Source organism: Sceloporus undulatus, chromosome 6 (assembly GCF_019175285.1).
Source record: "Sceloporus undulatus isolate JIND9_A2432 ecotype Alabama chromosome 6, SceUnd_v1.1, whole genome shotgun sequence".
In the NCBI taxonomy this organism is placed as follows: domain Eukaryota; kingdom Metazoa; phylum Chordata; class Lepidosauria; order Squamata; family Phrynosomatidae; genus Sceloporus; species Sceloporus undulatus.
This window is the reverse complement of record NC_056527.1, coordinates 5,035,318-5,054,841: the sequence shown is the minus strand read 5'-3', so window position 1 is coordinate 5,054,841 and position 19,524 is coordinate 5,035,318. Positions and strand designations below refer to the sequence as shown.

Below are 19,524 nucleotides of genomic sequence, written 5' to 3'. Positions count from 1 at the left end.
TTATTATTATTATTATTATTATTATTATTATTATTATTATTATTATTATTTTGGACTACAATACATAGAATCCCTCAGGGTTGGACCAGAAACAGATTAGTGGTGAAGTGGAAGTTTTTGAATTTTTGTAGAATATATCAAAAGTCTCCTTTCTCTGGGTCCAGAGTATGAAAATTGATATATCTCAGGTGAAGGAGAGGAAACTGAGGTCAGGAATGGCGAGAATGTTGTTTTAAATCGTCCACAAATATGTTGGCTTACTGTGAAGCCATGCAGGCAAGGACCCATAGCAATGCTATTGACCTACAGATTCACAGTATCTACAGCTGTGGAGAGGGCCAGTGTGGCATAGTGGTTAGAGTGTTGAACTATGACTCTGGAGACCAGTATTCAATTCCCTGCTTGGCCATGCTCTCAGACTCAGGAGAAAGCAATGAAAAACTTCCTCTGAACAAATCTTGCCAAGAAAACCCCATGATAGTGTCACTTTAGGGTCACCACAAGTTTGAAATACATGAAGGCACACAGCAACAGCAACAACAGTTCTGAAACAACTGGGGTTAAACCCAAAGCTCTGCAGCCTGCTGTGCACTTGCATTATCAGAGACAACTTTCCTGATCGTTTGCAATCCATCTTTAGTTCAGATCTTGGTAGACAGAGTGTTTGCAATTCCTGGCAGGCAAAAGATCTCTGCCCTAGACTGCTGGGATTTATCTGTGAATTCTTTGTACCTGCATTTCCATATAAATCCTCTTCAGCTAGTTGTGTAGCTCCTTTTGGTTGTCCTTTGTGGATTCAAGGACAAATAAGAGTTTGGAAAATGGCACATCAGGCTCTAGCATTTAATCCAGCTGAGCACAACGATGACAGCACCTCCTTTGTTAGCTTCCTAGACAGAACTAGATGGCATTATGTTCTGCATGGCTGCGATTATAAAGCCAAGTGATGCTCCCTGTCAACAGTTTCAGGATGATGACAGCTGTCAAGAGGGATCCACACAGAAGGTTTCTTCCTAAAGCACTGCAAGGAGTTGCTGAGTTTGGGCACACTGTTTAGTCATGTGGTGGAACTACTTCTTGGGATATACTGTAATATCAAATTTGCCTGAGACTGGCATGTCCTGTCTGGAGTAGGCTTCTTCAGACAAGACAAGAAGGGGAAGAGAAGAGCCAAGCAAACATGCTCCAGGCAGAACCAGAAGAGGTTGCCAACCCTGCCTCAGAGCCATAAGAATCTGGCAGTCCTGCCATGGAAAAAAGGGCCCTGGTCATTGTATGTAGACCCTGAAGAATTAGCTTCATAAAGCATTTTGGACTGAGATTCTATGAAACAAAACAGCAGGAAATGCATTGGCCTGCATTAAATGCATTGGATTGCAAACTATCAGGAAAGTTGCCTCTGATAATGCAAGTGCACACCAGGCTGCAGAATTTTGGGTTTAACCTCAGTTGTTTCAAAACTGTTGTTGTTGTTGTTGTGGTGTGCCTTCAAGTCATTTCCAACTTATGGTGTCCTTAAAGTGACCCTATTATGAGGTTTTCTTGGCAAGATTTGTTCAGAGGAAGTTTTCATTGTTTTCGTCTGATGCTGAGAGCATGTGAGTCATCCAAAGTCACCCAGTGGATTTCATGGTCAAGCTGGGAATTGAATGCTGGTCTCTAGAGTCGTAGTTCAACACTTTAACCACTATGCCACTCTGGCCCACTTTATAACTGTAGATACTGTGATGACTAGTCCAGATGTTCTCAGTGACATATCTTATATATTTGGCACCCAGTGCACATCATTTTAAATAACCCCCTCCCTCTCTCTTCAACAGCCTTTTCTAGGTCTGGTGGAGCTATTGGTCAGATAAGAAAGAAAGGAGACTCACCAGACTTAGAAGGCAGCCCCTTCCCACAAGCTCACTAGGTGACATTCTCCTCTGAGATGTCACCCAATGCAGTCAACAGCCTCCACACACCCCTACTGATGCCTCTGGCCATTCTGATTTATGGTGTTGCTGTTACCTGCCTTCAAGTCGACCTCTACTCATGGTGACCCTGTGAACGAGGCATCTTCAAGATTCCCTATCTTCTACCTCTCTGCTCAGGTGATAGAATCATAGAGTTGGAAGAGACCTCAAGGGCCAATCAGTCCAACCCCCCTGCCATGCAGGAACTCTAAATCAAAGCATACCCAACAGATGGCCATCTAGCCTTTGTTTAAAAGTCTCCAAAGGAGACTCCATCATCTTGCAAGGGAGTGTGTTCCACTGTCGAACAGCCCTTACTGTCAGGAAGTTCCTCCTAATGTTGGGGCAGAATCTCTTTTCTTCTATTTCGAATCCATTGCTACGGGCCCTACTCTCTTTTGCTGCAGAAAACAAGCTTGCTCTACCCTCAATATGACACTTCTTAAAATACTTAAATAGGGCTACCATATCAGCTCTTTACCATCTCTTCTCCAAGCTGAAACATACCCAGCAACCTGAGGCCCGTTACAGACGGGCCTGAAAATACGGACTGGGTCCGTATTAGGGTTAGAAATAGGCGTCACTTCCTGACGCCCCTAACCCTAATACGGACCCAGTCCGTGCAAAATGGCGGCAGCCGTTCCACACGGCAGCCGCCATTACGACGTCATGACCGCGCCACCTCCAAACGAGGCGGCGCGGACGTGACGTCTTTGCGCCTCGCAAGGGCGCCTAGAGCACCCTTTCCGCGGTGCAAGAAGGAGCTCTGAAACGGAGCTCCTTCTGGGGTTTATGTCGCTGGGCGCAGCCGTTACATGGCTACACCCAGTGATGCAGAGGAGAAAGGGGCCAAGCGGCCCCTTTCTCCTCCTCCCCGCGTCGCCGGGTGTCCTTGGGGCTTGAAGCACCAAGGACACCCCTTTCCAGGCCGCAGGGAAGCGGCCTTTTGCCGCTTCCCCATGGTCTGCAAAGCGGCAGATCAGGGCCTCGGAGGCTGCCGGTCTGGCAGCTGAGACCCCGATACAGCGGGGAAAGGGGCGGGTGCAGGTCGCCCCAAATGGGCGGTCTGTAACCCACCTAAGTCTCTCCTCAAAAGGAATGGTTTCCAGACCCTTCACCATTTTGGTTGCTCTCCTCTGGACACATTCCAGCTTCTCAACATCCTTTTTGAAGTTTATCGCACGGGCCCTAAAATGGGCCTGTTGTATTACAAAATGTGTGTGCACATGAGCATGCACAGAACAATATGGGGCTAAGGACGGTATTTTACTGCATGACGGAACGCCGCCACTGCCGCCGGGTGTTCCAATCGTGTCGTCTATCCATTCCTGAGGGCGCGATTTCTGAGAACGCTTTAGAAAAGTTCTCAGAAATCATGCCCTCTGGAACGGAGGGAGGACGCAATTGGAATGCCCAGCGGCAGTGGCGGCGGCATTCCCTCATGCAGTAAAATACAGTTCTTAGCCCCATCCCATCCCATGCGCGCCCATAAGCGCACACATTTTGTAATGCAACAGGCCCATTTAGGGCCCGTGCAATAAACTTCTTTGAATTGTGGTGCCCAGAACTGGACACATTGTTCAAGGTGAGGCCTGACCAAAGCAGAATAGAGTGGCACTATTAATTCCCTTGATCTAGACACTATACTTCTGATAATGCAGATTAGAATTGCATTGGCCTTTTTAGCTGCTTCATCATACAGTGTGCCCGCGTCACATGCGGGCGTGCTTTACGTAGCTTTCAGCATACACTGAAAGCTGCACAGTGAGGAAGGGGCAGCGCATCCCATAGGGATGTCTGGGGTGCGCGCCTGCGCTGCTGCACCGCCACGTGCATGAGCCCCATTCATTTAAATGGGGCTCTAGCATACGTGTTATTTGTTTTACATGGGAGAGTCCGGAATGGATCCCCCGCATAAACAAAGGGCGCAGTGTACTGTTCACTCATGTTCAACATGTGATCTACTAGGACTCCTAGATCCCTTTCAGTGGAGTCTCATTAAGCCAGGTGTTCCCCATCCTGTAGGTCCTGTACGCTAAGGCCCATGGTCTCCATAACTGAGTCTGTCTCTCTTTCTACTGACCTCTACCAGTAGCATTACTGCCTGGGGTGTCACCCGGTGCAAGGGGAAGGGCTTCCGTGGCTGAGCCAAAGGGGTATGCCCCTTCACCTCACTGCCATGCACTGGTCTACTCACAAGTAGAATAGTGCACTACAGTGGAGTGGATGCTCTGAGCACACTCCCTCACTGCTGCATGCTGGAAAATGGCAGGGGTGCATTCAAACAGGTGTCACTCCTCTTCTGGGGTGTCACACGGTGCGGTCCACACCCCTGCACACACCCCAGTGATGCCACTGCTTCAACTCTCCCCAGAATCATTGTTTTTTCTAGTGAGTCATGTCTTCTCATGATGTGGTCAAAGTACATCAGCCTCAATTTAGTCATCTTGGCTTCCAAGGATTAGAATTGATTTGTTCTAGAACTCGATTGTTTGTTCTGATTTATAACTCACAGTTATTTAGCACAGCCAAGGCCATTTCTTTGCTGCAAAACAACAGCTCCCTTGGGCATTCTCTTCTCTCCCATTTCCAGAACTCTGGCTTGTTCCTTGAATTATTCTCTTTGGTGAAAGGACTCCGTGATTGGCATCTGACCCTGTTCAGACTTCCATTCGTGCTTTGACCCTGGACTGCTTTGACCATATTTCTCTTACAGTCCATCTGCATATGACCCTGTGGACTGGCTTGGTTTGTTCCCTTGGATTATAGCAATACTCACTTGAGCATCTGAAGCAAGACAGAGAATTGCATGATATCTGTGGAGATAGTAAGTTAAAAGGAGGCATTGCTTTCAATGCTGAGTGGTGCTTTTTAAAGCATTCAAAGCATTGGTGGAACTGAGGCTGCTGCCATACTTTTATGTATTATGTAGAGATAAAACCAGAACCATCATCATCAAGACTTCTGCCACAGTGCAGAATTCATGCAGTTTGGCATTGTTTTAACTGTCATGGCTCAATGCTATGGAATTCTGGGATTTGTAGTTTGTTGTGGCACCAGAGCTTTCCAACAGAGAACGTGAACTATCTCACAAAACTACAAATCCCAGAATTCCATAGCAGTTAGCTGTGGTAGTCTGCAATGCAGATGCAGCCTGAGGTACGGAAAAAGGTAAAATCACATGCATCTGTGATGTCATTTTCTAACTGCCTTCACATTTTCAGAAAAAGTTGTTTGGGACTTTATTTTTAGTATAATAAGGATCATCAAAACCTCCATTTGAAACCAATTTTATTTCTGAAAACCTTCGAATAATCTTTGCACCATTTGCAAGCTCATCTACTTTTCTGAGCAAGGCAACATGAGACCAAGTTACATGGCCACTGTTTTTGAGCATCACATTCTCCTCTTTGCTAAAATAGCCACACTTGTTATGCCAGTCCCATCAACCCTTGACTGCAACTTTTCACAGCTGCTCAAATATATCTTTAAATGGAAGACAGGATATGATATTTCTTATTCGCTCATAAAGAGAAACTCTTGGGGTACAGCCATACTGGAGAAATAAAGCAGTTTGACCCCACTTAAATTGCCATGACTCAATGATATGGAGGTAGAATGCAGAGACTTGTTAGTCTGCCATATCACTGTGCAAAGGGATCTTGTAGCATCTTTGAGACTAAGGTCCAAAATAGACTGCAGATTGTGCTCACTTCGGCAGCACATATACAAAACAGACTGCAGATATAATCCAGTTTGAAACTATTTTAACTGTAGTTTATTGTGGTACCAGAGCTCTCTGACAGAGGAGGCTAAATGTCTCACAAAACTACAGTTTCCAGAATTCCCTAGCATTGAGCCAAGGCAGTTAAAGTGGTCTCAAACTGGATTATTTCTGCAGTGTGTTTTGGATCCACCTGAGCGAATGATGTTGTGGAATAACCTTTTTAGACTAGGGATGCATCTGCATTGTAGAAATAATGCAGTTGGAGCCAAGGTGGTTAACTGCCATAGCTCCATCCTACAGAATCCAGGGATTTGTAGTCCCAGGATTCCATAGGATGGAGCTATAGCACTTCAAGTGGCGTCAAACTATGTAAGTGCTTTGTAAGTTTTGTATAGCGCTTTGATCGTTTTTAATATATTTTAAATGTTAATGTGTTTTAATGTTTTTAACTTTTTAAAAATCATTTAATTGGTTTTTTTTAACTTTGTCTCTATATTTTAATGCTTTGTACTCTTTTTAACTTGTACTATTTTGGACTTTGTCAGCCGCCTTGATTCCCTATACCTGGAGAAAGGCGGGATATAAATAAAATCAGCAACATCAACAACATCTGCATTATTTCTACAAAGCAGATGCACCCTTAGAAGGAACATCAATGCAGCAATATTATATTGCAGCCCCAGACTTTTCTATGTGCAAATTATGCAAAACTTAATGGATACAGAAGTGCTTGGAAGGGCAGAACACACTGTCCTGGTCAGGGGACCCTGAAGGAATTGCACACTGGGAAGGTGACAATCCAAGATGTGAGGCCTCCTCTACCATTTTGCAGCCCAGAAGATCCTCCTACTGAGTGTGCTCATGAAGGAGGGGTTTCAGCAACGCTGCCTTTTGAGGTTGTGTTTGCGCTGGAGGGCACCTGTCGCTGTGAAAGGAGACGGGAGGCCTTTGGCTTGTGGCAGACAAGCGGCCAAACAGCTGTCAGGCCGTCACAGCCTTCTGTCACTGTCCAAGGAACACCTGATGGACATGGACAGGCTGAGTTTAAGAGCCTCCTGTTTGTTTAGGAGTGCACACATACACACAGAACACAACTGTTAATGACCAGATCGTGTGGTGGATGCAGGACTGCTGCCTTGAACCTTGAATACCCGAAGACTTTAATTTGTTTTCAGAAGAGCAACAAAATGACTTCAGTGCTAAAACCTCCTATTGAGGACCAGGCCAAGCTTGAAGTCCCTTTCATCCTTATGATGGCTTTTACAAGCTGCTAACAGACTTGAAGACTAGGAATGGGAAGGACAGCTATGAAAGAACTAGGCAAGATATTAAATTGCAAAGACATAATACAGGATACTAAAGTTAGTATAGTCCGAACCGCTGAGTTAACCCATCACTGTGGACAAATGTAAGAGCTGGACAGTGAAGAAAGCAGACAGAAAGAAAATCCACTCGTTGGAGATGTGGTGCTGGAGAAAAGAGTGCGGAGGAGACCATGGACAGCCCAAAAGTCAAACAGATGGGTCCTTGAAGAGATCAAGCCAGAAATCTCCCTGGAAGCCGAGATGATCAAACTGAGGCTGCCATACTTTGGACACATCATGAGAAGGCAGGACCCATTGGAAAAGACATTAATGCTAGGAAAGGTAGAAGGAAGTAGAAAGAGAGCAAGGCAGCAGGCCAGATTACCACACTCCATTTCTGCGCTGGGAGCGACGTGGGGTTTAAACTCAAAAACAGATCCTAACGCATTGCTCCTTTGCCAGGCAGTAGGAAAATCCCTTCTATGAAAAGCTTCAGGGGAAGCCCAGGTTGCATAAAAGTTGCATACTGGAGCAATATGTTAGGATCTGTTTCTGAGTTTTAGGTCCTGCATCCCTCCCAGTGCATAAATGGCATGCAGTAATCTCAGATGTCATGGAAGTCATGAGCCTGAACCTGCAGAATCTGAGCAGAGCAGCTAAGAACAGGAAGTCTTCCAGAAGTCTCATTCACAGGGTCACCATGATGGCAGGTAACAACAATAGCAATAGCAATAGCGAGTACATTTCTGTCCCACTTATCCGTGAATTAGCACTCCCTAAGCGGTTTACAGTGTGTAAGCAAATTGCCCCCAACAAGCAGGGTTCTCATTTTACCAACCTATGAAAGGATGGAAGGCTGAGTGGACCTTGGAGCCCTCCTCTAGGATCAGTGCCAACATTTAATCATTGCATCACCAGGGCTCCTTGACAAAATGACTTGCGTGGATTGGAAAGGGCTAAACATCCATCTTCTCCAGCACCAGGAGGCAGGACCATCCATTAAGCAAATCAAACTCCGCTCTTACTCCAACCCATCCAGGCCTGTATGATCCAGAAACAAACAGCCAACCCACCACAGAATGGGCCACATAGCAAACAAAATATTGCTTGCACTGGGCATGGGGAGAACTTCTTTACAACCCTGAAATCTTGCAGTAAATCAGATCCAATTCATACTATCACAGAGGGGTGGGTGATGGGCAGCCTGTGGAACACATGAGGTCCCCAGGACTGCTCTCCAAAATGCCCTCAAATACCCTCTGGGAACATAGGGGCATGTCCCTCGAGGCCATTCCAGACCCAGGAAAGACCTTTTTATAAAAATCTGATGCTAAAAAAATGCTTCTCCTGGGCCAAAAGTATCCTGGGAAGCAAAAACTGGCAAAAAGGTCCCCATACCCCTCAAAAGCATTTGGGTGCAAAATGCTTTTTTGTGTGTGAGCTTAAGCAGTGGTCATGGTGTGGCCATCTAAGATGTCCTGGGGGGCTACTACGTCCCCTCCGGCTCCCACAGTTGCCCACCCCTTTTTAGCACCAATTTACCACCTGTGGAAATGAAACACATCTTTAATTCAGACCATTTGTGATTATGATCAGTGACTGTAAATTACAGCTACTCACCCTTGACTGTAACCAGCACAGAGCTGTATGTCTGCCCAGCCAAGTTGGAAGCTGTACAAGTGTAGAGACCATTGTCCACCTGCTTACAGAAGAGGATCTTCAGTACAAAGTTCTCCTGTTCATCTTCATAGATGATATGCCTCCGGCCTTCCAGGATCACCTCACCATCCTTCTTCCAAACTATCTCTGGCTTGGGCTCTCCTGTCACGTAACAGCTCATCTTGGCGTGTTTTCCTTCTGTAACAGTGAAAGTACGCGTGGTCACACCATAATATGAGCCACCATCACCCCGGAGGCCTTTGGCGGTCAAGCTGGCAGCCCTCTCATAATCCAGTGAGAGATTCAGACCAAATTTGGACCGTCCTTCTGTAGAAGAGTATGCTGAAGAGATCACGGAGTCCGTGCTGGAAAAGTCGGTCTTTCGGATTTCTTCCCGTCGTTTTTGCAAGTGGGACAGCAAAGGGGAGGTCTGGCTGTTGCCCATGTCTATGGCATGCCTGGTACCACCTGGGCTGTACGAATCTGGTGTATCTACCACCAATGCAGCTGCGGCACTGGTGGCCCCAAGAGGGTTCTCTGCACGGCACGTGTATGTCCCACTGTCCACCAACCGAGTGTTTTGGATCTTGAGGGCATTTTTCTCACCCTGGGATTCAATTCGGATGCGGTTGGACTCTGACTTGCCTCCCAGGTTCCTCCCATCCTTTTCCCAGTTCACTGAAAGAGGAGGGCTGCCTTGCACAATGCACTTGAACATGGCATCGTCTCCCATGATCACTCTGATAGAAGTAGGCTTCTGAATGAAGTACGGTGCCGATTCTGTCACAGTGGTCTGCTCCCCGACTTTGATACTCACAGCCGCAAAAGCTTCCCCAATGGTGTTCTTGGCCCTGCAGATGTATTGGCCACTGTCCTCCAAGTTCAAGTCATAAATGGTCAAACGATACAGATCTCCATCTTCCACCATTTTAAATCTGCCCCCGGTCTGGATAGGAAGCTTGTCCTTCTCCCAGCTCACCAATGGGACAGGATTCCCCATAATCTGGCAGCTCAAGGTGGCATCTTTCCCCATGGACACCACAAAGGCCTTGGGCCTGGTCAGGAACCTTGGGACTCCACTGTAAGAGCTGAAATCCATCTTGATGGCCTAAGAGGTAGGGGAGAAAGAAAGAATAGTCACCGTCGGAAAGTCTGATCATGAGAAACAGTAAATTTTTTTATACTTTAAGTATGCCCATATCTGGTATGGGTCAAACTGAGCCAAACTTCCCAGACACATACTGAAGGGTAAAAGGAGAGTGGAGAGTTAAGATAGCTCCTTCCCATGATAATCAATGACCAGAAATCAGAACCCTGGACAGCAAACCTAGAAACCGAATTTACCAAAAAGCAAATCTAGGGTTGGATCTCATGGCTTATTTACACTCAGTTTACAAGATCCACATTCAGGCCCAGGAAGGGTTTGGTCAACCATAGTGAGGCTGTCTTCCCCGATTGCTCTCATCTTAGTCCTCCCCCCAAAATTGCTAAAACAAAGAGAGCATGTTTTGCAGAAGGCAGCTGTAGTGGGATGGCATGCAGTGTACCCTAATGTCGCAAATGTTTCTCCTCTGGCTGCCTTCCCAGAGTTTAGTTCTACAGACCCTCATTGTTGTAAACTGCAACTCTTCTAGCTAGTTCTTCTGTTCTTTCTGCTGATCAAAATACTGGCTGTTTGACTGTCAGTCAATCAAACCATATCAGGCAATAATGACTGTCAATCAAAAACATCTGCTCATGAACTGTTGATTACCATGAGCTCTTGCTGAACTGAGGTTGCAAAAATTTGCTGGAATCAATAAAGGGGTCCCTCTTGCAAATGACAAGTTCTGTGTCCATGTTTCTCTTGGGGTGCCCCCCCCCCGATCAATAGTCAACTTTTGGCTATGAGTAAGATTCTTCTTTGGCTGGTTCAGGGTCCACAAACAAGCCATGTTTCTAAGAGGGACCTGGTAGGATTTTGGGGTTCCAGAATTCACACAACAGAGCAACTCTGCTGAGTTATGTCAAAATATACCAAGCCAATTTATCATTAATTTAAACAGGGATTTCAAAACAATACAAAACATCACTACCTTGAAGACACCGACATGCTATTTAACACCTAGCTGCTCATAGTCATTTTATTAAGATTGGTATTACCAGGTATTCATCCATTCCTCGTCAGCTAAGCTTAAGCATATTACGTGTTCTCTATCTTATTTTTGCTAAATCAATTCCAAAACCATTTTTAATTAATGCAATTTTTTAAAGCTACACTGTAAATGGATATTTCAAAATGAAAGCTTGCAAGGCAGGCGTATCTTATGACCTGTGCCAAAGACTCATCCAACAAAACCGATTCAAGGGGCAGCCATATTTGGCCTGAGGACTATCAGCTAAAACAACCCTTAGTTAAAGAACAGTTGCTTGCAAGAGATAAGCCACCATAGTACCAAAATTGGGACAGTGGAGCATCCACCCAAAATGTCTGACCAACCTTCCCAAATCAGAGCATTGGATCACTTTTTATGTGAGCTGTTGTTGTTTTATAACATCAGTAAATGACATTTGGTACAGAGACAATGATATCAGTTTTCTTTTGAGATGATGAATCAGGCAGGAGCAGATCTTTAGTTAGATCCCACTGTGGACCAAATAACGTTGGAATGTTTTTTTTCCACATGAGGTGTTTGTGTTAAAAAAGCAAATAAATAAATTAAATTAAATCTAGTTTCAAATTCAAACCAAGCCAGAAATTTTATTTTCTATATATGATAGATTAAAATCTGGAAAAGAAAATCCGACTGTATATATGCTCAGAGGTGGAAGGAGACTACAATACCATTGCAATAAGACTGGCTTCTTATGATGTATAGCCTGGCTGAAATGGATCACTTGTTTGATCAAGGGAAGATCCCTGGAAATTTTTAAGGAGGAGCGGAACCCATTGATTTGAACCAGAAATGGGGAAATAAATGCACAAAGGATTTTGAAGATTAATGATTAAATGTTTAACAGAATAGGAAGCAAACGCAGGAAGCGGTGTTATAACTTTGTAGAGGATCAGACAAAGGACAGTAAGTGAAAGTCAGAAAATATTAATTGGAACCAATGTAACGAAGGTAGGAAGAATGAATTTTAAAATTATTTGTAAATTGCTATTGGTTTGATTGGGTTTTGTGATGTTAATTTTTAAAGCTAATAAAAATAACATTTAAAAAGTTCTGGAAATTTTACATCTTCAATTCGACAAACATTTAAAGAGGCCTTCTGTATCCTTACCTCAGCCTATGAGGGTTAGTTGGAGTGAGGAGAGGAATAGTACAGGTTGAGTATCCCTAATCTGGAATTCCAAAATCCAAAATTGTCCGCATGGGCGGCTGGGATAGTGACACTTTTGCTTTCTGGTGGTTCAGTGCACACCAATTTGTTTCCTGCACAAAATTATTTTAAAATATTGTATAAAATTAACCTTCAAGCTATGTGTACACATTCTATACAAAACATAAATGACTTTCATGTTTAGATTTGTATCTCATCTCCAAGACATCTCATTGCTGTTGTGGTTATGCGCCTTCAAGTCATTTCCAGCTTATGGCAATCCTAAAGTGAACCTATCATGAGATTTTCTTGGCAAATTTATTCAGAGTGGGGTTGCTATTATCATCCTCTGAGGCTGAGAGAGTGTAACTTGCCTAAGGCCACCCAATGGGTTTCCATGGCCAAGTGGGCATTCAAGCCCTGCTTTCTTGAGCTGTAGTCCAATGTTCAAACCATTACACCACACTGACTCTCAAGGTGTCTCATTATGAATATACAACTGTTCCAAAATCCGAAACACTTCTGATCCCAAGCATTTCGGATAAAGGATGCTCAACGTGTTGCTAGCCTTCCCTGATGAACAAAAGTTTCTTATCTAACCAAGTCCTATTTGTTGTGGACAAACAGTTACTACTCTAGTATCATGGAGTACGTGAGTCCTACTTGAGATTGAGTGGTCAGCTGTGGGCATATGCAGGATACAATGTGGTGCCCATAGGAAGTATTTTTCACAACGATTTATGGTATAGTGCTTCCAAAACAGAAAACAGAACTTTGAGACAGACAGTCAATATGTGAGTCTATAACACCTCGATTCATGCAAATGAAGTTGTTCTTGTTTGTTCCTGAGACAGACTGCAAGGCTGATCGGTTTGGGAAGGCAAAGAAACTCTTTGGCCAAAAATAATACTCTTTCCAGATAGATTTCAGGGTTTGACCCATAGTCCGTGTTAACCCCGTATTGGGGTTGGTGTCCTTTACCACTCCCAAGTTATGGAATGGGCTGCTGGAGGAGACCCACTGTATTATTTATCTTGACAGCTTTAAAAAGGCAGTCAAAACGGATCTCTTCCGACAGCCCTTCCTGGATTAGCATCTCAGTCACCTCCCGCTGACTATTCTGTCTTGTCTGTTTTAATAACCTTAACTGTATTGTTTTATTGTTATTGTTTATTACTGTGATTTATTGGTTATGGTGGGTGAGTGGGTTTATAGGGCATTGTATTTTCTTGTATTTTAAAGTTTTTAATGTTGTTGTAAACCACCTCAATCTCATTGGAGAGGCAGGGTACAAATAAATTTATTATTATTATTATTATTATTATTATTATTATTATTATTATTATTATTATTATTTAAAGGGGCTGATATTTCAGTTCTCCCTTAGCTGCTAACAACAGCAGGAGGTGTCTTTCATTTTTCAAAAACTCCAGCTCTTTTTCAAGGGTCATGTAGTGCTTTTCAAAAGGGCCAGACTGTGGACTCACGATATATGAAAGATTTTGGGAACATTGCCATATATACTCATGTACAGTCTGCCTGCCATATCCACAGATTATTGAACCATCCACAGCTTGAAAATATTCCTGCCAAAATATGAACTACAATAAGCAAGCCTTGATATTGCCATTTTATATACAGGACACCAATTTACCATGCCATTGTATTTAATGGGACTTAAGCACAGATGGATTTTTGGTACCACGTGGGGGCCCCAGAACCAAACCCTAGGGGATACCAAGGGCCCACTGCATAAGTCGACCCAATGGAGGTGAAAAGTCAGGGAGGGGAAAGCTTAGTCATCCCTTGCCATTTATCCTTTAAAAATGTACAAACACAGCATGCACACAAAGTCCCAGCATACTACTAACCAGCAAGCATCTTTTCCAGCATCATGTGCTGTAGCATCCATCCATCAATATGAAGCTTTTGACTCTAATAAACTTTGATCCTGTCCATAAGGCTGCCAGGTCAAGAACTATCCCAAGCCATGAGATTTTAAGGCCAAAAAATCTAGAGCCTAGGGATGATGATGCTGTGTGGTGTCACAAAAGGCGTTCCCTGGCAATGTCACAAAGGACAGCCTCTGCTGATGTCATGGAGCATCTTACCCTAAGCATCAGCCGCAGTAACATGAAGTATGCTATTCAAATAGAAGACTAACAAACAGGGGACAATGCAGACATATTGATATACTTTTCTTGCTCTGACAGTCCTCTCTTTTGACCTGAGATCTGGGAATCCTATTACCTCAAAGTTAGGATTGTTCATAAGCAATCACAGGTGCCACTTCTGCACCTCTTGTCTACTACCAATAATCCTTATGAAAGGCAGGTAGCTTTTCTTCTCACTTGAGCCAACTGCTGTCCCCATTCAATTTACTTTGCCCAACATTTCGCAAACAAATCCTTTACAACCTCAGTTTTCTCAACTAATTTTGTTGTTGTTGTTTGCTGTCAAGTTGGCAGCAACCGGTGCCAACCCACCACAGGGTTACTGGTGGCAACCCTATGAATAAGAAACATTCACCAGTCCCAGGCAGCAATGCTCTCCTGAGATCTTGCAAACTCAGAGCTATAATTTCCTAAATTGAGTCCATCTAACTGGAATGCAATCTTTCTCTTTTCCTACTGCCTCCCATTTTATTGAGCATGGTCATCTTTTCCAATGCATCATTGCATCTCATTGTATGTCCAAGGTACATTAACCTCACATTGGATTCTAATGAGAGTTAACTACATATAATTCAGGATAGCGATGGCTCTACTCTGCAGTTGCTGACTAACCGTGCAGTCTTACTGTTGAACTCCTTTTCCAGTGAATAGCTTAGAGTAAGACCCCTGTAAGATAACAGGACATGTTAGTCATTGCTAACATAAGTCCATGGGTCTGGTCTGACTCAACCAAGCTCCAACCATCTTTGAACAAACCTTGCTAAGAAAAACCCAGGGTCTTAGGGTCGCCATAAGCAACTTATAGGCACACAACAACAACATCTGCCCCAAAGATTAACCCATTCATTCCAGAGCCATTCTTTCCCATTTTGCACATTATTTGGAATTATTATGTTTTCCAAACAGTTAAACTGTTTGGGGATGATAGCATCTCTGAGCATGTAAAGAGTGCCCACCTGTCTCTTCTACCCCTCCAGTCCGTTCACCAATATCTGAGATTTGGGGCCAAATCTAGGTCAAAGGGCTTGGGTCCAACTTTTTTTTAAAACAAAATGTTTATGAATTAAGCAGTATCCATATTCTTATTTAGATCCAAAGCAGAAAGTCTCACCTACTATTCTGTATACAGTATATTTCATTGTTTTCTTTTATTGTTCCTTAGGAAAAAACATTTAATTCACCCAGCTTTTTATCTCTGCTTCTCCCAGCCTGTAAATTCAACAACTGATGGCCTATCTGGGCTTTGGAGAGGTTGTTGTTGTTGTTGTTGTTGTGTGCCTTCAAGTTACTTGTGACTTATGGCGACCCTAAGGTTAACCTATCACAGGGTTTTCTTGGTAGGCCATTGCCATCCTCTGAGGCTGAGAGCGTGTGACTCACCCAAGATCACCCAGTGGGTTTATATGGCTGAGCCGGGATTTGAACCCTGGCCTCCAGAGTCCAACAGTTCCAACCACTAACACCATGCTGGTTCTCCAGTTTGGAGAGATACCAGTTGTAAATCCGGCTGCCCAGTGATCCATTTTTGGAGGGAGAAGAGGGAACCCATCTCAATGTCTCGCAGTTAGAGAGTACTCTAAGAACATGTTTAGAAGGAGGTTGTGGAACTCCATCAGACAGGAAACTAGGCTGGGCCTTTCTCTGGTCTCACTCCATCAGCAAGCAAAGACTTTTCATTTGCTGGCAGTAAGGCTTTCAGGTGTTAACTGATTGTTCTAGAAGGGTTTTTATATGGGGTTTTTAGATTTTCTTCTCATCATTGAGTTTTAACTACTTTTAAACTCTTTCCAATTAGGGCTGGTTTCAATAAGATCATTTATTTAATTGCTTTCTTTTAAAAAATTAAATTGTAGTGTTTTTTTTAAAGCTGTATTTTATTTTAAGCTGCATTTTATTTCAAGATGTTGAAAATAGAAAAGAGGTCTTGTTTTCTTTAATAAAGAACATCATGTGTTTTGTTTCCAGTACAGTCCTTTGTCTATCCTATGCTCATTGAACTGTTTAGCCTGGAAAGGAGAAGGTAAGGGCTGACATGATAGCCATGTTGAAATATGAGAAGGGATGTCACACAGAGGATGGAACAAGCTTGTTTTCTGGTGCTCCAGAGACTAGGACTTGGAGCATTGGATTCAAGCCACATGAGAAGAGGTGCCACCTAAACTTTAGGGAGAAATCCTGATGGGAGGAACTGTTCAACCATGGAAGGCGCTGCCTCAGAAAGTGGTAGAGTCTCCTTCTTTGGGGTTTTTTAAGCAGAGACTGGATGGCCATCTGTTCGGAGTGTTTTGATGGGGTCTTTTGTATGGCAGAATGGGGTTAGACCGGTTGCTTGTTGGGGTCTCTTCCAAATTTATGAGTCTATGATGCTATGAACTTGGTGGCTTCAATGGGGCTTATGTCCAAGACAGTATGACTAAGGTTTGCAGGGTTTTTTAAATCCCTGAGTATTTACAGAACAGAAACAGAGGCAACAGATGAGAACCGCCACGTCTCTTTCCTCCTCCCGCAAAGATGCCAGTCTTCTATATCGATCTGCATTCTGTACAGAATGCAAAAAGGGGACATCACTGCCATTGCAGCCACTCCATGCCACTGAGATACTGTGCTTAAAATAGACTCAGCTGTCATTCTCCATCTTTTTTCAGAGCCCATCTGCAGAAATGCAAGCTGAGACCCTGAGAGTAGGAAGAATGAGGAGCAGGCTGTTTCGGCTAGGATTAATGCAGAAGAAGAGCGATGAGGTCAGAGAATTAACCCTGTGCAATGCTGCTTCGCACCTAGAATGAAACCAGAATGGGAGAGGAATACAAAAAGCACCTTATGCAAACTCCAGCTCTCACATACAAAAAGAACCTTGTCTCTCTCAGAACACATGGTCAACAAAACAGATCCCAAATCCAAACTTTAAACACCCTCGGCTCAAGTTCCTTGCAAATTCCTCTGTTTCCTTCCATGCCACATCTGAAACCACAGATTCTCATGGTCTCACAGCTGAAACCACAGGTTCTAATAAACTTGTAAAGTCCTAAAGAGATGTGTCTCTGTTCCTGACCTTCAACTCTAGTCTTCATTTCCGGATTACAACCAACCATAGATACATGAGAACACTTTGAGCCCAAGATACATCCAATTTCCAGAAATCCCCCAGGTTCAAACTTGACATCTGTAATCTTACCTGGAATCTTTTCTTAAACCTGGAGGAAACAGGCCACTTTCATTGGAATGACAGAAAGCAGATCCTTGTTGAGCCGATGCAAAGGGAGGTATGTTAGTGAAGGGGGCATGGGGAGACCAGCCGAATTATGGTCCCCCCTCCCCCCAGTGAGAAATAAAACAGAAACCCCAGTGAGGCTGGGGACTTGCTAAAGGTGATCCCTTAGTCCCAATGCAATGGCTCCAGTGCTCAGGGTTTAGCCTCTGGCCAGCTCCTCCCTTTGGCTGCTTTCCGCCAGTCCAGTTGGGTTGCTGACGTGCCTCCTTCTTGCTCTCCCTGCCTCCCATGTCCAAAATAGCCTGGGTGTCATTTAACAGAGAGATTACATTTCATGCAATGGAGAGGCAAAAGGGCATAGTTTTTTAGGAAGCCCACCACCAGGACAGACCCAAAAGGCCTCTCTTGAGAGCATGGGTGAGGATGTACCCACCACAGCAGGGGCTTCTGAACTACATTGATCCCAGTGACAGGTGTCAAGTTAGGGAATGCAAGGGGAATGTTAGAAGCCGTTGGCCAATATCTGTGAGGTTCCTTCTCTTTGGTCTCATCTGCACTGCAGAAATAAAGCCATTTGGCACGGCATTAAGTGCCATGGCTCCAATCTATGCAATTCAGGGACGTAGTTCGCTGGGATATTTAGCCTTTTCTGTGCCACAACAAACTATAAATCTCATAGTATAGAAGTTGTGGTGGTGTCAAACTGCATCATTTTGACATTGCACATTAGATTTTTGTCTATTTCAGAATGGAAAAACTATGTACACATCAATACATTTAAGCTGTGTGTATGATATTGTAATTTAAAGATATACACTTGTCCCTCCACATTCACTGTGATGTGGAAGAACAACAAATAACAAAAACATGTATGTTTTTACCTGAGAGGACACCTCTCTAGGAATATCCAGGTCCTCCAGTGCCAATCTGTGGTCAAAATCTGCCAGACATTGACCATAGAGTTGTGTTGGAGGAGATACAAATGCCCTGTGGAGTGTTCTTTCTAGGAATCTCTAGGTCTTTCAGTGTGACCACATAACTGAGCTGGAGAACCTAGATAGTCCTAGAGAGAACATATTAATAAATCCGTGAATAATTAAATCCACAAAATTCAAAGCCGCAAATGCGGAGGGATGAGTGCAATTTTAATTTTGCTGTTTGTTTTATGTCACAGCTGTTAGCATCACATTCAGTGATATATATGGGAATTACAATTTATGAGTAACTATTATTAGAGTAAACATTACTTAGGATTCTGTATGGTGTGGTATGAAAGAAGGTCAATGGGGGATAATTCCATGTGTTACCGCACCGGGTGACGCCAACCCTAGACGTGCCACTGAACATAGGGCTCATACTTTCCCACTTCTAAAAGAGCACAGACCACGATTTCTGGTTTTATTTTCCTCTCCAGCATCAGTGACAACGTGTGAAGGAAAGAGGAAGAAAAGAAAAGCTTTGCTTGCAACCCAAATGGAGGAGTTCTGTGAAAATGGAACTTGTTGTTCAGGTTGGCATCCGTGTTCTCAGCTGCCATGAACACAGTATGCCTTAACTTTTGTGAAAAGAGGGCTTGAAGCCAGGCAACATCCTCTGTAATTTCACACTTCACAGTGTCCTCTCCTTGAAGGTCTGCCCATTTCATTTGACTGGAGCTTTATACGAGGGCCAGAACTTAATTTTAATTTCCTCCACTCCCCAGTTTAGGTTCCTTGCCGCAGCTAGGACTCAACATGCCATGGGTTCACATAAAGGAACCAATGCCAAGCCCCCATACAGGAGCGATGCACCTTGCAGGCTCTGAGCTCCCTCTCTCTGCTATTGTTGCAACCTCCTTTGCACATCTGCCAGAGACCATTGAACAACCAGTTTATGCAAATCAGGTGAATGAAACCACTGAATAGATAGCCAAAATCCTGCATCAAGATATGGTCTCATAAAGACCCTCATGATCTTCCCCTTTGTTTATGACCTCGGACTATTGTAATTTGACCTTCGCATCTCCTGCCCCTGATATATGTAATTGTATTGATTCCTGTTCCCTTGTAGTGATGTTTTTAACTTTGTACTGTGATGTTTTAATCTTTTGTAAGCCGCCTTGATCATATTTATGGAAAGGCGGAGTATAAATATTATTATTATTATTATTATTATTATTATTATTATTATTATTATTATTATTATTATTATT

General features: G+C 43.7%; 1 protein-coding gene across 8 annotated transcripts in view; it reads right to left on the bottom strand.

Annotated features, from left to right (window-relative positions):
- Positions 1-17,495, bottom strand: part of OBSCN (obscurin, cytoskeletal calmodulin and titin-interacting RhoGEF) — a 236,693-nt gene extending 219,198 nt beyond the window's left edge. For all 8 annotated transcript variants that reach the window (XM_042477238.1, XM_042477239.1, XM_042477242.1 and 5 more), the window contains exons 1-2: positions 17,298-17,495; positions 8,607-9,753 (exon numbers count right to left, since the gene is read on the bottom strand). In XM_042477238.1, coding sequence (XP_042333172.1) covers positions 8,607-9,744 — 1,138 coding nt within the window. In that variant the 5' untranslated portion in view covers positions 9,745-9,753; positions 17,298-17,495. The remainder of the gene's footprint in view (positions 1-8,606; positions 9,754-17,297) is intronic.
- Positions 17,496-19,524: the final 2,029 nt, after the last annotated feature.